General features: G+C 43.3%; 1 protein-coding gene across 1 annotated transcript in view; it reads left to right on the top strand.

The window, feature by feature from the left end:
• Positions 1 to 14929, top strand: part of cacna1ba (calcium channel, voltage-dependent, N type, alpha 1B subunit, a) — a gene marked incomplete at both ends in the record, with an annotated part of 97513 nt that overhangs the window by 20665 nt on the left and 61919 nt on the right. Inside the window, 2 exon segments of the mRNA XM_080498848.1 lie at positions 12947 to 13038; positions 13433 to 13585. Of these exon segments, the coding sequence (XP_080354974.1) occupies positions 12947 to 13038; positions 13433 to 13585 (245 nt within the window).

Below are 14929 nucleotides of genomic sequence, written 5' to 3'. Positions count from 1 at the left end.
GATTACTGTTGGTGTCCATGTGTGGTATTTGTGATTTTTTAAAAAATAGACTATAGCTGCAGGGATCTAGGTTACATAACACAAGGACTGGGTATATATGTACATATATTTTAAAATGTTTTTTTATGATTGATGTCTGTGATAAAGATTATCTTCTCAACTCGACGGTTTTGGACATTTAAAACATGTTTTAGGTCCCTTTTTTTTACAATAGTTCAGATTGTTTTAGGCGTATTTTAGATGCTTTTGACATATTTTTTAAATATTTTCTTTTTTGTATTTTAAACTAGATTTGAATCGAGCTTTGGATTTGTCTGTAGTTTGATAGAGTCTCACATTAATTTTTTGAAACATATTTTCGACAAGATCTGTCTGATTTTGGACGCTTTTGACAGGATTTTTTAAATAAGTTCTGGATTCATTTCTAGTTTATTTTTCAATGATTTTCATCTGATGCACTTTGAAGGAGTTTTTTTCTACTATTTTGTGGAGCCTTTTGTTGGGCTGGTTTCAGACCATTTCTGAACGTTGTACCCTCCATGTTTCTCTCCAGCCTCCACTTGATCCTCCACCTTCTTCTTCTTCTCCCCCAATAAAATACTGAGCAGTGCTCAGAGGAGGAGAGGAAAGCGCAGTCTGAGCACAGCAACAAATGCACAGTTAATCTGATTTGTCACCCAGTCTGAACCCTGGACTCCACCTCCCTCCTCCTCCTCCTCCACCTCGTCTTCCTCCACCTCATCTTCCTCGAGGAAGGTATTTTTTTGGGGCCTTGAGTCGAGCCCAAGTATGGAGCTGTCATGAATATTGGATTGAATATGAAATTTCGGGGTCAGCCGGGATGCGAGATACATGCACATTACGTCTGCTTGGATGAACTGCAGGTTTCGGCCATTAAACCCCCCCCCCCCCCACCCACCTCCACCCCCCCCCCCACCTCCCCTCCTCACTCCACCTCATCGCTCAGTGAAGAAGGCTGATGGTTTAAAGGTTCATTCCAACCGGACGGAAGCACGCGGCTCGACGTCGTTGCCTTTCGAATTCTTCACGACGTGCGACTTCCGGAAGCCTCCGTCTTCATTCAGGCGGCTTCTGAAGACGTCGAAGTGAGAAACGGGACGCGCAGGAGCGTCTCGGTATCGAAGTTAAATCCACTTTCCCGTCTGAAAGACGGCGAGAGTCGCGGCGCTAGCCGGGGGAGCCGACTCACTCAGGGAATATCGACGCAGACGTAGTTTTTAAAAGAGAAGGTGGAGGTTTCAACGCGTTGAGAGGCGGAGGATTTATGGGCGCGATCTTGTCAGGATCTCACTTTAATACCTCTAACTCGGGTCTTTTTTGTCTCTCCACACATTTAATCTTTCTTACTTTCACTCTGGTTTCTGCTTCTTATCGCGCCGGGACGACTGGAGGTGAAGCCACAGTTCTTAGATTACTGTGGATCTCATCGTCTGTCAGGACTGAACCTGCACTGCCAACACTGCTATTATTTCTTACTATAGTATGTTTATTGCACTTTTATTCTACACTTTGCCGCCCCCCCCCATCATAGTTTAATTTCCTTGTATCTCATCTTACTGTATACTTTGTTCCCCTTACAACTTATTATACTTTAGTATAGTTTGTGATTTTTATCTTATTTTTTTTATTTTAGTCCTATTTGATTTGATTTATTATTACTTTTTACTGTAAATACTTTTGGCCCTTAGAGTGGTCTGGTCTGGTCTGGTCTGGTCTTGTCTTGTCTTGTCTTGTCTTGTCTTGTCTTGTCTTGTCTTGTCTTGTCTTGTCTTGTCTTGTCTTGTCTTGTCTTGTCTTGTCTTGTGGTGCGACCACTGTTTTATTAAAGACATGTATTGTTGATTCGGCCCTGTTTACACCACAACGTTCACATGACAACGGCACAATCCAATAACGTCAAAGAAGCTCAGCGGAACTTTGCAGTCTGTAATTATTTTGCACCGCTAATATAAGAAAGTAGGAATTCAGCGGTAATTACAACATGTGGAGGTGAAATGAATGCGTCTCAAACCGTTTATTTTGGTGTGGGCGTCGGATTGTAGGTACAACTCCAGGTAACAAGCTCAGTACGAGGCGGCCTGTTCTCCTCCAGTCTCTCATAACGACACTATAATAGACTTGACGGGACGGGAATTGGCAGCAGGAATGCTATTTTCTATGCCATTATTTTCATTCACCGTTTAAGACGGGAATCGATTTGGAAAGGGTTGTGATCGTTTTAGCCACTTTGTGTGCCATTACTGCCGTTTCCACCCACGACAAGTTGGTCGGTCCTGCAGAGGCTGCCAGACTTTCATTAATATATGTTTTTTTAATTGGTCCGAAGAGGAAATCCTGAGTTCCTGCACAAGTACGAGAATGGCGGTAGAAATCTTTCGGATTGTGAAGGATCTCGCGCCTCTGACCTGCTGAAATCACAGGTCAGAAACTCAGTTTAAAAAGTTTTATTTAAATATTTCAGGCACAAAACCTAGAAATCATTTAATTTTGCTGCTCTGGTCAAAATGCGAATAGATATGACGTCGGCAAGCCTGAATCAAATGAAAAATTACTGTCATTATTAACTTTATTCCATCTAAAATGGTCACATTTTTCAAGTTATCGGTTATTATGAGATTATTGGTTGTATCTAGCATCTTGGCTGGCAGAGCGAGCAATTTTGACCTCATAAAGTTAACGCTCTGGAAATACAGTCGGTTTCTGAAAAAATATATCGTTTTGTTTCCCTTATTAACTTTACTTGAAATGTTGAAAAATGTATTCACGATTTCCAGTCAGAGACTTGAAAACCAAAAAACAAAACTCTAGTATTATAATGAGTTTTCATGGGATTCTGCGCCATTGATGCGTTTTTTTCCCCCTTACAACTAATTTGTCTTGTGATGCTGTCACAGAATTCCGTTGTATTTATGACAATGACAATAAAGCGTTTTGAATCTTCCAGCTGTGATCGGTGATTCTCACAGGCTGTAGAAATGCTGGAGTTTAGGACCAACGTGTCAGAGGCTGAGAAGAGCTGAGATAAAGAATAAGAAAGGGCCGTTCTTCTATTTTTATCGCTATCATGCGAAGAAAAACGGCCTCATCTCATTACTGGGATGAGGGTTACCCTCCCGCCCCCCCACACACACATATTAGGACCTGGTTCAGTATCATATTAGTATCAGTGAGACTCGCTAATTCTTTTAACTCGGTGTCGGATTGGAAAGGAGATCACTGGTACTTTGAGCATGGAAACGGTACCTCCACTTTCCATTATACCGAGACACTGAAACCTGAAGCATGTTTATCCATCCATCCATCCATCCATCCATCCATCCATCCATCCATCCATCCATCCATCCATCCATCCATCCATCCATCCATCCATCCAGCCATCCAGCCATCCAGCCATCCGGTCATAAAATATGTGGAAAATATGGAGTTTCCTCCTCCTAATGAATGAAATTAATGAAAGTGATCGAATTACAGAACATTTTTTTAAACTTTCTGACTCACTGATGTGTCACTTTTTCTTGTTGATCATTTGTAGTTTTTAGTTTTTATTCTAAAATGAGATGTTCAGCAGTTTTATTGTTTCTGCCATGCGTCTGAATGAATTTCACATGTAATTAGTTTTTTTTTTTAAATGAGAGATGAGAAATTATATTGATTTTGTCAAAGATTTCATAAAATTTTGAAGGTGATCTGGAAACTATTAAAACATTTTTTAAATCTAATTCCAGGTCAACGTTGACTTAGAAATCTCTTTTGCTCTTGTTGCTCTTGTGTTGTATATAATAGACGTCCTACAATATTAAAAAAAAAAAAAAAAAAAAAAATCCACATCGCATCAATATATATTGAACATTTTAACGGTTGAAGACTATAATAAATCCCTTCCTCATTTCTCTACTCATCACTTTCATTCGTTTAGCCGATTGCTTCTCGCATCTTAGCAGGAACGTCTCAGTCTCCTTGTTCTCTCACAAAGGAAGAAATTCTCTTGGAAGATGCAGATGTGGCTTCTGACTTAAAACATAAAATGAATTCGGATGTGATTATAAGAAGAGAGACCGTGAAGAGTCACCCACACACACACACACACACACACACACTCGGAGCAGACCGGATTAAAATGCCAGGTAACGCCAGCTGCACAATAGATTCCGCCTCAGGCTAAAGTCGCGGGGCAAAAAAAAAAAACACTGGCACGACTGCAAGAAAATAAACCACGGGAGATATAAATGACACGCACAGACACAGCAGGATGTACGCCGGCGTTAAAACCCGCAGCCTGTCTGGCTTTTGTCAGCAGCGCCGCCGGGCCGGAGCCGGGAGACGTCACATTCCAGCTGTTTTCGGGAATAGTAGAAGACCTGGACGTCTTCCTACTGTACCGTCGCTGAATTAAACATGGAGCTCTCCGCTCTGCTGCGCTCATCCGCTTCCACTCCGCGGGACGTCGGCACGGGCGGTGGTGGCGCCGTCAGGACGCCACGCTGGGCCCTGGCAGAGTGTCACCAGGGCAGTTTGATATCACTCTGAGACGAGTCGTGTACTTCAGAGGTACTTCACAAGCGCTGGTGGAGATTATATGTCTTTGTTCTGGAATAGGAAGGGTTGAATCACTGGGCTGGTATATTCCTTCCCACTCTTCATACCTACCCACCTACCTACCTTCATACCTTCATACCTACCTACCTACCTACCTACCTACCTACCTACCTATATATGCAGCAAGCCACCTATTCACTTACTGTACATAACACACAATCAACACACACACTTCCCTCTTTGCTTTCCTACCTACCTACCTGCTGAACTGTCTACCTACCTACCTACCTACCTACCTTCATACCTACCTACCTACCTACCTCCCTTCATACCTACCTACCTACCTACCTTCATACCTAGCTTCATGCCTACCTACCTACCTCCCTTCATACCTACCTTCATACCTACCTACCTACCTTCATACCTACCTTCATACCTACCTACCCACCTACCTACCTTCATACCTACCTTCATACCTACCTACCTACCTACCTACCTACCTTCATACCTACCTACCTACCTACCTTCATACCTACCTACCTTCATACCTACCTACCTACCTACCTACCTTCATACCTACCTACCTACCTTCATACCTACCTACCTTCATACCTACCTACCTTCATACCTACCTACCTACCTACCTACCTTCATACCTACCTTCATACCTACCTACCTACCTACCTACCTTCATACCTAACTACCTACCTTCATACCTTCCTTGTGTGTGTGCGTGTGCGTGTGCGTGTGTGTGTGTGTGTGTGTGTGTTGCAGAGCTCTGTGTGCCATCACCTGCTGCTGGAAGATCTTGCAGGTTGTTTCTCCAGTTTGTGATGTGATGTTGTTTTTCTCGGACGCAACAAAGCCAGGCCGTTCTCTCCCTCCTCCACAATCCATATATTACTCCTGTCTGTGTCGGTGTGCACGTGTGTGCACGTGTTTGTTGTTTCTGCTGTAATTACAGAGTCACCGAAGCACCCTGGAATACAAATAATGGACTTGTAATTCATATTGAATGTGTTGTTGGACAAACTGGCAAACGAAAGGCGCATATTAAGTGTGTGTGTGTGTGTGTGTGTGTGTGTGTGTGTGTGTGTGTGTGTGTGTGTGTGTGTGTGTGTGTGTGTGTGTGTGTGTGTGTGTGTGTGTGTGTGTGTGTGTGTGTGTGTGTGTGTGTGTGTGTGTGTGTGTGTGTGTGTGTGTGTTATTGTTGGCGCGTTCGGCGGGCCTCACCTGCTGATCGCCGCCTTTAATGGAGTGTGAAGGATGCACTCGATGGTCTGGAAGTGGTGCAACAGAGGCTGGTGATGATGAAGCAGCTCAGGGCTTCAGCCTTCACGTCACCAGTGAAGCCTCTTACGGCGGTACTAGGGAGCATCTTACGGCTTCCTTTTTATTCAAAAACTCTGGTTCTGGAAAGGATTTGACACTTTATCTCCAGTAGAAACACCACAGTGTGACTGATACATACACTTACTGTATAATACCGGTACCATACCTAAATATTTACATTTAATCTTACTTTGCTATATTTCTCTCACGGATCAGGTGTTTTATTTTAATGGAAATCGATGTATAGTTGGTTTTACTTAGAAAAGGAAGTATATTTGGTGAATCTCATTGGCCCTTGAAACAAGATCTGTGCAGAAAACTGTATTCAATAGAAATTAATAATGAGAATATCAACTTATTGTGGAAGATGCTCTATCATGTGGATGTCAGTGGGAGGAAGATGCTCTATGATGTGGATGTTAGCAGGAGGAAGATGCTCTATAATCTGGATGTTAGTGGGAGGAAGATGCTCTATGATGTAGATGCTAGCAGGAAGAAGATGCTCTATGATGTGGATGTTAGCGGGAGGAAGATGCTCTATGATGTGGATGTTAGCGGGAGGAATATGCTCTATGATGTAGATGTCAGCGGGAGGAAGATGCTCTATGATGTGGATGTCAGTGGAAGGAAGATGCTCTATGATGTGGATGTTAGCGGGAGGAAGATGCTCTATGATGTGGATGTCAGTGGAAGGAAGATGCTCTATGATGTGGATGTCAGCGGGAGGAAGATGCTCTATGATGTGGATGTCAGTGGGAGGAAGATGCTCTATGATGTGGATGTTAGCGGGAGGAAGATGCTCTATGACGTAGATGTTAGCAGGAGGAAGATGCTCTATAATCTGGGTGTTGGTGGGAGGAAGATGCTCTATGATGTAGATGTTAGCAGGAAGAAGATGCTCTATGATGTGGATGTCAGCGGGAGGAAGATGCTCTATGATGTGGATGTTAGCGGGAGGAAGATGCTCTATGATGTGGATGTCAGTGGGAGGAAGATGCTCTATGATGTGGATGTTAGCGGGAGGAAGATGCTCTATGATGTGGTCGTTGGCTCTTAAAGAAACAGACTCGTAAACTAACGAGAAGAAGCAGCAACAAAACACAAACTATCAACATGCATCAGGTTTTTTTTCCATGTTCATGTGCTGCTCTACACGTTTGCACCTCAGGTCACTGTTATCCTTCTTTTATTTTTCTTTCTTCTCCTTCTTTTTTGAATAAAAGCTTTAACCCTTCTCATCTCCAATCTCCCGTAGCTGTCGTTGAATTGCAGCCCCGTTTGTAAGCAGTCACTGGGAAAATGAATAAATCACGCCGGCGACTCAGATAAAGTTAATAAACGACAACGCGGCGCCTCGAGGCTGTCGGTGTAATCGGTGACATGCGATTGCAGAATAAAGCTCCGAGGGGAGCGACCTCTGCTTCCTGCCGGCGCTCACATGATGGATGGAGACGCTCGCCGTCTGGTCGCCGGCTGAAAAAAGCCTCCCGACTGCACAGTGCCGGGAAAAAAATGAAGAAAAATCTCTTGCTTTGCGCTCTTATTTTGAAGTAGCGGTTGAGTATGATACAGATCTGCAGACACTATTTTTTTTTTTTTACCAAACTGCAGATATTGCTTTTCATGACGTACCCGGAATTTGTTTTCCTTTTTTATTTCTCCAATTTAAGCTCTGCAGCTTGAAACCAGTCAGTAGGTCATGACTCACTTGAGACTTAAATGAAAGTACTTGAAAGGTATTCAAGACGGCTTTTGCTTTTTTTTTGTTGAACGATTAGAACTGGAATCACCATTTTTTTCAGTGAAAGCATGAGAGGAACTACAAGAACTTGACCAGTTCAGAGCACAAATCAGGTCATTGGTGCACGATGGTTTAAATAGAAGGTGGCAGATTTATGCATAATCATTAAAGAAGGAGCTTTAGACATCGTATATATGGAAGGTTAAACCTACCGGCCAGACATTTACATTTAATATATCAGGTTCAAACTAAAGACCATATTTATTAAACCCTGAAAAATACAAAAAACCAACAGTGGCCACAACAGCCAGTTTTTTTAGGTTTTCATTTCCGAAAAGTTTTGCGTTTATACGACTATACATTTTGAAATTGACGCAGGAAACCATGCCGTTGTCCAATAAAGGCCACTAAATGCTGTCTTTCTGAAGTATTTTTGGTCCACTGGGAATCCGTATGTATGTTCTTCACTATTGATCCGGACAATGGAGCAGTAAAGGTTCCAATCTGATGTTTTCGTAAACGTGCACTTTGTTTAGAGAAGCGCTGTTTAAATGTGAACATCACACACTGCATTAGATTAAGAACAAGTCCTTCTTGATCTTGGACATGGGATTTACGGTACTACAAGTGTGGTGTGGATGAGCGCTCGCCGTCTCCACAGAGACTTGAGTTTTCAAAACATTTCCACTTTGGGAGCAGTTTTCGAAAAGTTGCGTTGGGATGGTGGGGGGGGGGGTCTTCAAAAATCTGAGACTTGAGAGCAGAACAGGTCGTCATCTTTAATACTGGACTTCCTAAACAGAGGCTGTAAGAAACACAAAACACCCAAAAAATATGTTAAAATATCCAAATGAACTTTCTCCTGTTTATTCTTGGTGACTTCATACATGATTTCACTTTTTAAAATTTTCTTATTTATTATTTTAAATCAACCGTAACCAAGTATTTCTGCACGCTCTGCTCACGTTATATAATCTAAAGCTCGTTGTCCACTTCGAGTCGGATTCTGACTTGAATTGTCGCTTGGCGAAGTCGATCTCTCCAGTCGTCACCGAGTGGGATTAACCAACAGCGTACGTACAATTAGTTTGTTTTTAGCGCTGTGGTGAAAAGGAATAAAAGCGCCGTCAGTCAGCCTGAAAGTGGGAGGATTTTCTCTGTCGCGTCGAGTCTAAACTCCATTGTTTGCCGTCATGGTGCCTGTCCATCACCCCCAAGCAGCTGTGGGGGGGCTGGGGGGGGTGGGGGGGTGGGAGGGGGGACATTTATTGTCTGCCGCTCATTCCCAAGTGCACATTTTAAACAGGAAATGCAACACGTGATGGAGAAAACGTATTAAAAATGCAGGGATATGGAGATTTTTAAATAAATGATTAACACAATAACACATTTTTGGACTCTTGCACAATGACTTCAAGTGGAAAAAGCATAATTTGTTTGTGTTTTCCTTACAAAGGTTATTGTATTTACTTTAATTAAGCGACACACACATGCATAGAGAGAACAATACAGTATAAACATTCGCAATGGCCAGTAAACTGACATTCGTACGGACAGACGACCAATTTGGATTGTTATTACGGTGGCTAAACTGTAAAAACTACCGGGTGAGAATGTGGGAGCACAAAAAAAAAACCGGATTTAACATTTAACACAATCGACTGAGTGGAAGGTGGATTTCCATGTAATTACCAGAAAAACAAAACCCATGCATCTTTATTACGGCAGCGCTGGACGGCCGAAGGCTCATTGATCCGCGGGGCCCCACGGAGGCAATTTCCAGGACTTAAAGCGAAACGTGGGGAAAATAACGGCTCTGTTAATTCTCCATTTTTAATTGGCCTCGCGGCAAATTCTGAAATTACACTGGAACGTAGTTCAAATATATCGAGCCCGTCCGCCACTGTCTTGGTCAATCCTCCGCAGAACAAAGCTAATTGGAGGGAAAAACGCTGCTGCTGGTGACCAAAAGCGACAAAGTAAAATAAATTGGAGTCCAGTGCTTGGCCCTGGCCTCAGTGGTTTGTTTGTTGTTGTTTTTTTTTCTATTGTGTATTATTTATTTGTGTGAAAAGCGCTAGTCAGGAGGTGAATGAGTTCAAAAACTAGACCCTCTTAAGAGATCTCGTGGCGTCCTCTCCTCAGTGGATCTGGTGACGTCGGGGTTGGACACCTTCATCGGGGGGCCTTTTCTGGTCCACGGGCCGTGTGTTTGACACCCTTCTTGGTCCGCACTGATGTTTACATGCTGAACCTGCTTTAAAGTTAAAGTTAAAGCAGTACAAATACTACTTTACTGGAAGGACATTGTGATATAAGGCAAACATTCAGAGTTACTAAGAAGGGGGGGGGGGTCAATGGTAATGTGAGGGTGAACTATGGGTAAAAAAATGGGTAGTTTAATGGTAGTATAAAGATAAAGTGATGGTAATATAAAGGTCAAATAAATTAAATAATATAAGGGTGAAATAAGGAAAATACAAGGGTAATATGATGGTACTCTAAGAGTAAGTTCTGGTTTCTTTTATGTAACAACACCGAAGCACCCTGGAATACAAATAATGGACTTGTAATTCATATTGAATGTGTTGTTGGACAAACTGGCAAACGAAAGGCGCATATTAAGTGTGTGTGTGTGTGTGTGTGTGTGTGTGTGTGTGTGTGTGTGTGTGTGTGTGTGTGTGTGTGTGTGTGTGTGTGTGTGTGTGTGTGTGTTGGTGCAACCACTCAACTCCACTGTGGTGATGCTGTGGGTTCCCAGTGGGAGTCTGATTGGTGGATGTTGGGCTCAGGAGCTAAGTGTATAAATGCATATCCATTCCTCTCCTCCTCCTCCTCCTCCTCCCCCCCCCCCCCCCCCCACCCCCCAACTCCGGACTCTCCTGCTGCTCCTCACCTTCTCCCTTCCACATCTGCTGTTCTTTCTACTCGTCCATATCTCCATCCTCTCCTGATCAGACATCCCCCTCTTCTTTTACCTTTTGCTCTCTCTCTGTTTGCTCATTTCTCCCCCCTTCCTTCCTATTCCTCCTCTCCTTTTCCATTCTCATTGATCTGCAGATCTCTCTCATGTATCAGTCATTCCTTCCAGTGCAGCTCCACAGGCAAAGCGATTCATGACGTTCTGCGTTTGAGAACACGATACAGGAACTCAATGGGAGGTTCTCCGCCTTTTTTCCTTTGAGAGCAGCTCAGACCTTCACCTCCTCTTTGATCTCTGATTAAACCCCGCCCCCTTCCAGAAAAACAAACAAACCACCATAAAGCCAATTTTGTAGATTCTCATATTAAATAGTTTTTGGGTGTTTTTTTGGTGGATCTTGGTGTTCTTGAGTTTGGAAACGGAAGATCAATTGTGTTTCGATGATTTGTGCTTGCTGGGGTCGTTTGAGGTCAAGAAATGTCGTCGTGACTGACCATTGACAGACCATTGACTGACCATTGACAGACCATTGACTGACCATTGGCAGACCATTGACAGACCATTGACTGACCATTGACAGACCATTGACAGACCATTGGCAGACCATTGACAGACCATTGACTGACCATTGACTGATCATTGGCAGACCATTGACAGACCACTGACTGACGATTGACAGACCATTGACTGACTATTGACCGACCATTGACAGACCATTGACTGACCATTGACAGACCATTGACAGACCATTGACAGACTATTGACTGACCACTGACTGACCACTGACTGACCATTGACAGACCATTGACAGACCATTGACAGACCATAGCCCCTTGAAGCTGAATTAAAGACCTGACTGGAGTTCTTGTTGATAGTTTATGAGCTTTTTTTTCAGTCGTTGTGTGACTACGAGGTAGAAAAACTAGATATCAACTCCTCTCTCATCTTACCTGCTTCCAAATCTGTCTCAACCCCATTATCCTGCCGCATTTTCTGCTCGCTCCTATTCCACTGTTCTCACCTGCGGCCTCGTGTTGCGACACCTCTTTTTATTGTACGTCGGACTTCTAAGACACGGCTGCCGCATGCGCTGGGCGGACGTGGACCGCCTGAGATATGCAGGATTCGTCCCCCCCGAGGGACGGAGAAGCACAGACAGGGAGTTATTACTGTGAAGTGGCTCCAGCTCGTCAGGAGCTCTGCTGTTGAATGATTTACGTTCGGAGCTGTTTCTCCGGGGCCGACGCACTCGTTCGCTCGAGGTTTGCCGGCGGGGCTGTATTAGCGCCGTGACGACGGGTGTAAACACATTGGCAGAACGTGCAGAACCGAAAGGACACAAAAGTGAAACGTCGCCTCGGTCTCAAAGTGTCTGAAAGTGATGAGCTGGACTCCGTGTCTCACGTGTTCAGTCACATTTAGGGTGATTAGCACCAATTGTCATGTCCGCCGAGACGTCAGTCTGTCGTCAGACTCGCTGTATCCAGGTAGAACGTCTCAAGGAATTCTGGATTGTCGACACGGAGCCTGAAAACTTTGCAATACCGCAATATCTGTAATCGGGCTGTCATAATCCGTCCTGCTGTGTAACGTGTCCCTCATGCTGTGTAACGTGTCCTTCATGCTGTGTAACGTGTTCCTCCTGCTGTGTAATGTATCCTCCTGCTGTGTAATGTGTCCCTTCTGCTGTGTAACATGTCCCTCCCGCTGTGTCACGTGTCCCTCATGCTGTGTAATGTGTCCCTCCTGCTGTGTAACGTGTTCCTCCTGCTGTGTAACGTGTTCCTCGTGCTGTGTAAAGTGTCCCTCCTGCCGTGTAATGTGTTCATCCCGCTGTGTAACGTTTTCCTCCTGCTATGTAACGTATCCTCCTGCTGTGTAATGTGTCCATTCTGCTGTGTAACGTGTTCCTCCCACTGTGTAACGTGTCGCTACTGCTGTGTAACATGTCCCTCCTGCTGTGTAACGTGTCCCTCCTGCTGTGTCACATGTTTCTCCCACTGAGTAACATGTCCCTCCTGCTGTGTAACGTGTCCCTCCCGCTGTGTAACGTGTTCCTCCCACTGTGTAACGTGTCGCTACCGCTGTGTAACGTGTCCCTTCTGCTGTGTAACGTGTCCCTCCTGCTGTGTCACATGTTTCTCCCACTGAGTAACATGTCCCTCCTGCTGTGTAACATGTCCCTCCTGCTGTGTAACGTCTTCCTCCTGCTGTGTAACGTGTCCCCCCCGCTGTGTAACGTGTCCCTCCCACTGTGTAACGTCTTCCTCCTGCTGTGTCACGTGTTCCTCCTGCTGTGTAACGTTTTCCTCCTGCTGTGTCACGTGTCCCTCCTGCTGTGTAACATGTCCCTCCTGCTGTGTAACGTGTCCCTCCTGCCATCCTCTCGGTAGGATCCTGGCCACTGTGGGCGCGGACTTTGACCTGCGGACGCTGAGGGCGGTGAGGGTCCTGCGGCCCCTCAAACTGGTCTCCGGTATTCCAAGTGAGTTCATACTGTATTTTATTGTATACTGTATGAATCATTTTATTTGCTATTTAAGTGGAAGTAAATGGCAGACCTGTGAATAAAGGCTGTGTGAACATGTGTTAAATTATCAAAATTTTTCGGATATTTAATTATATTTATTCATCTATTTGTGTTATTATTTATAGTAATTTCACTTGAATTAATTTTGTTTTGGCGTTACTTTGTTTGATAATGTAGAAAGCCTTGTCATCATTGATTTTTAAATTTCATTTAAAGTCTAAAGGCATTTTTCCTGTTCATAATTCTCATTTTGACATTTGTTTTTTGTATTTTTTGTTGTAAATTTCTATTACTCTATTATCTTCTATTATTGCAAAAATGTAAAACTCTTGCTGCTGGTGTGCTCCAGGTCTCCAGGTGGTGTTGAAGTCCATCATGAAAGCCATGGTGCCTCTGCTGCAGATCGGCCTGCTGCTCTTCTTCGCCATCCTCATGTTCGCCATCATCGGCCTCGACTTCTACATGGGAAAGTTCCACCGCACCTGCTTCAGGACGGACACGGGTGAGACGTCCCTCCTCGCTTCCAGACGCACACGCCCACGCGGGGCTTGTGTGTTTTTTTTTTTCTCTCCAGCTGACAGATGGTGTGACTAATAAATAAGACGACGCTCCACTTCTGCCAAATAGTCAGATTACCCTGGAATGTGTAATATGGTGGAGAGGAAATTAAAAAAACAACACGACTTAGCTTTTTTTTCTTCATCAAATAAGTGAAAAGTTGACATGATTGGAGACGTATGTATTCAGGTCAAGACCTTGAAGATTTATTGAATAACAACAAAAAGGGATGAGGGTGAGTTAAAGTTTTTTTTATGTTGTAAGCAAGTGGATTCTAAACTCACTCTGTTGGAAACAAGTCATTCCCAGCTGGTTTCTTACTCACACAGCTTTTAGTCCCAGACTGGCTTGAAAGTGCTTCAGGAAAGGATTTTTAATATATTTTGTGCTTGAAACGTCTTTGGGGTTATGTTGGAGAACCAGGCTCAGGTTCATTTTAGCTCCATTTAGAGTTTCTTTTTTCAAATTCGTTTTGTTTATGATTCGTCTGTAAAAGAAGTTCTGACAGTTTTCAGCCTCATTTTAGAATCTAGATTCATTTTGAGACTGGATTTTGACTTTTAACATGTTGTATTTTGTTCTAAAGTGGTTTGAAGGTTGTTTTTTTTTTTTTTTAGTTTGTTTCTTCTCTTTGAATTTGGTTCTGGTTGGATTTCCGTCTGATTCTAACCTCATCCTGGAACAGTTTGAGATCATTATTTGAACCACCTTTAGAACTGGTCACACACTGGGTTTGCTGGGTTTTAAATAGTTTGAGAGCTTTTCTATAGTTTTTGGTTTGGGGCGTCTTTGGAACTGATTCTAGAACAGTTCCTCGCTGAAGCCTTCAATCATTCTAGTATCTCGAACTAGTGTGAGACTGAAACTTTAGTTCAAATCTGGATTCGGACACATTTACTTTATTATCATTGGAGTGAAATTGAGATGGGATATTTATTTGTTATTTATTCTCACCTCAGTCTGGTTAGGTTTGGAGTTTTGAAGATATTTTAGTTAAATTTAGATTTGAAGTGTCTTTGGTTGTGGGTTTTTTTTCCTAATCCGGACTGATGTTGTGATGATGAATGATGATTCCAGATAGATTTATGATGAATTCTAGAGTTGATTTATGGATAATATTGGACATGGTTCTGTTTCGGGTTTGGATCATGTTTTGGATTAACTTCATTTTATCTTCAATCTGAACTGATTTGAAACAAGCCTTTGACTTATGTTCGCCCTATTTGGAGCTTGTTTGACACTAAAATGGTTCAGAATCCATTTGTGTAGGGAATTTCCTCGGATGTGG

This window comes from Blennius ocellaris (assembly GCF_963422515.1).
Source record: "Blennius ocellaris genome assembly, chromosome: 7".
NCBI classification, from domain to species: domain Eukaryota; kingdom Metazoa; phylum Chordata; class Actinopteri; order Blenniiformes; family Blenniidae; genus Blennius; species Blennius ocellaris.
Note: the sequence above shows the minus strand (reverse complement) of the source record. Positions and strands in the feature narration are given on the sequence as shown.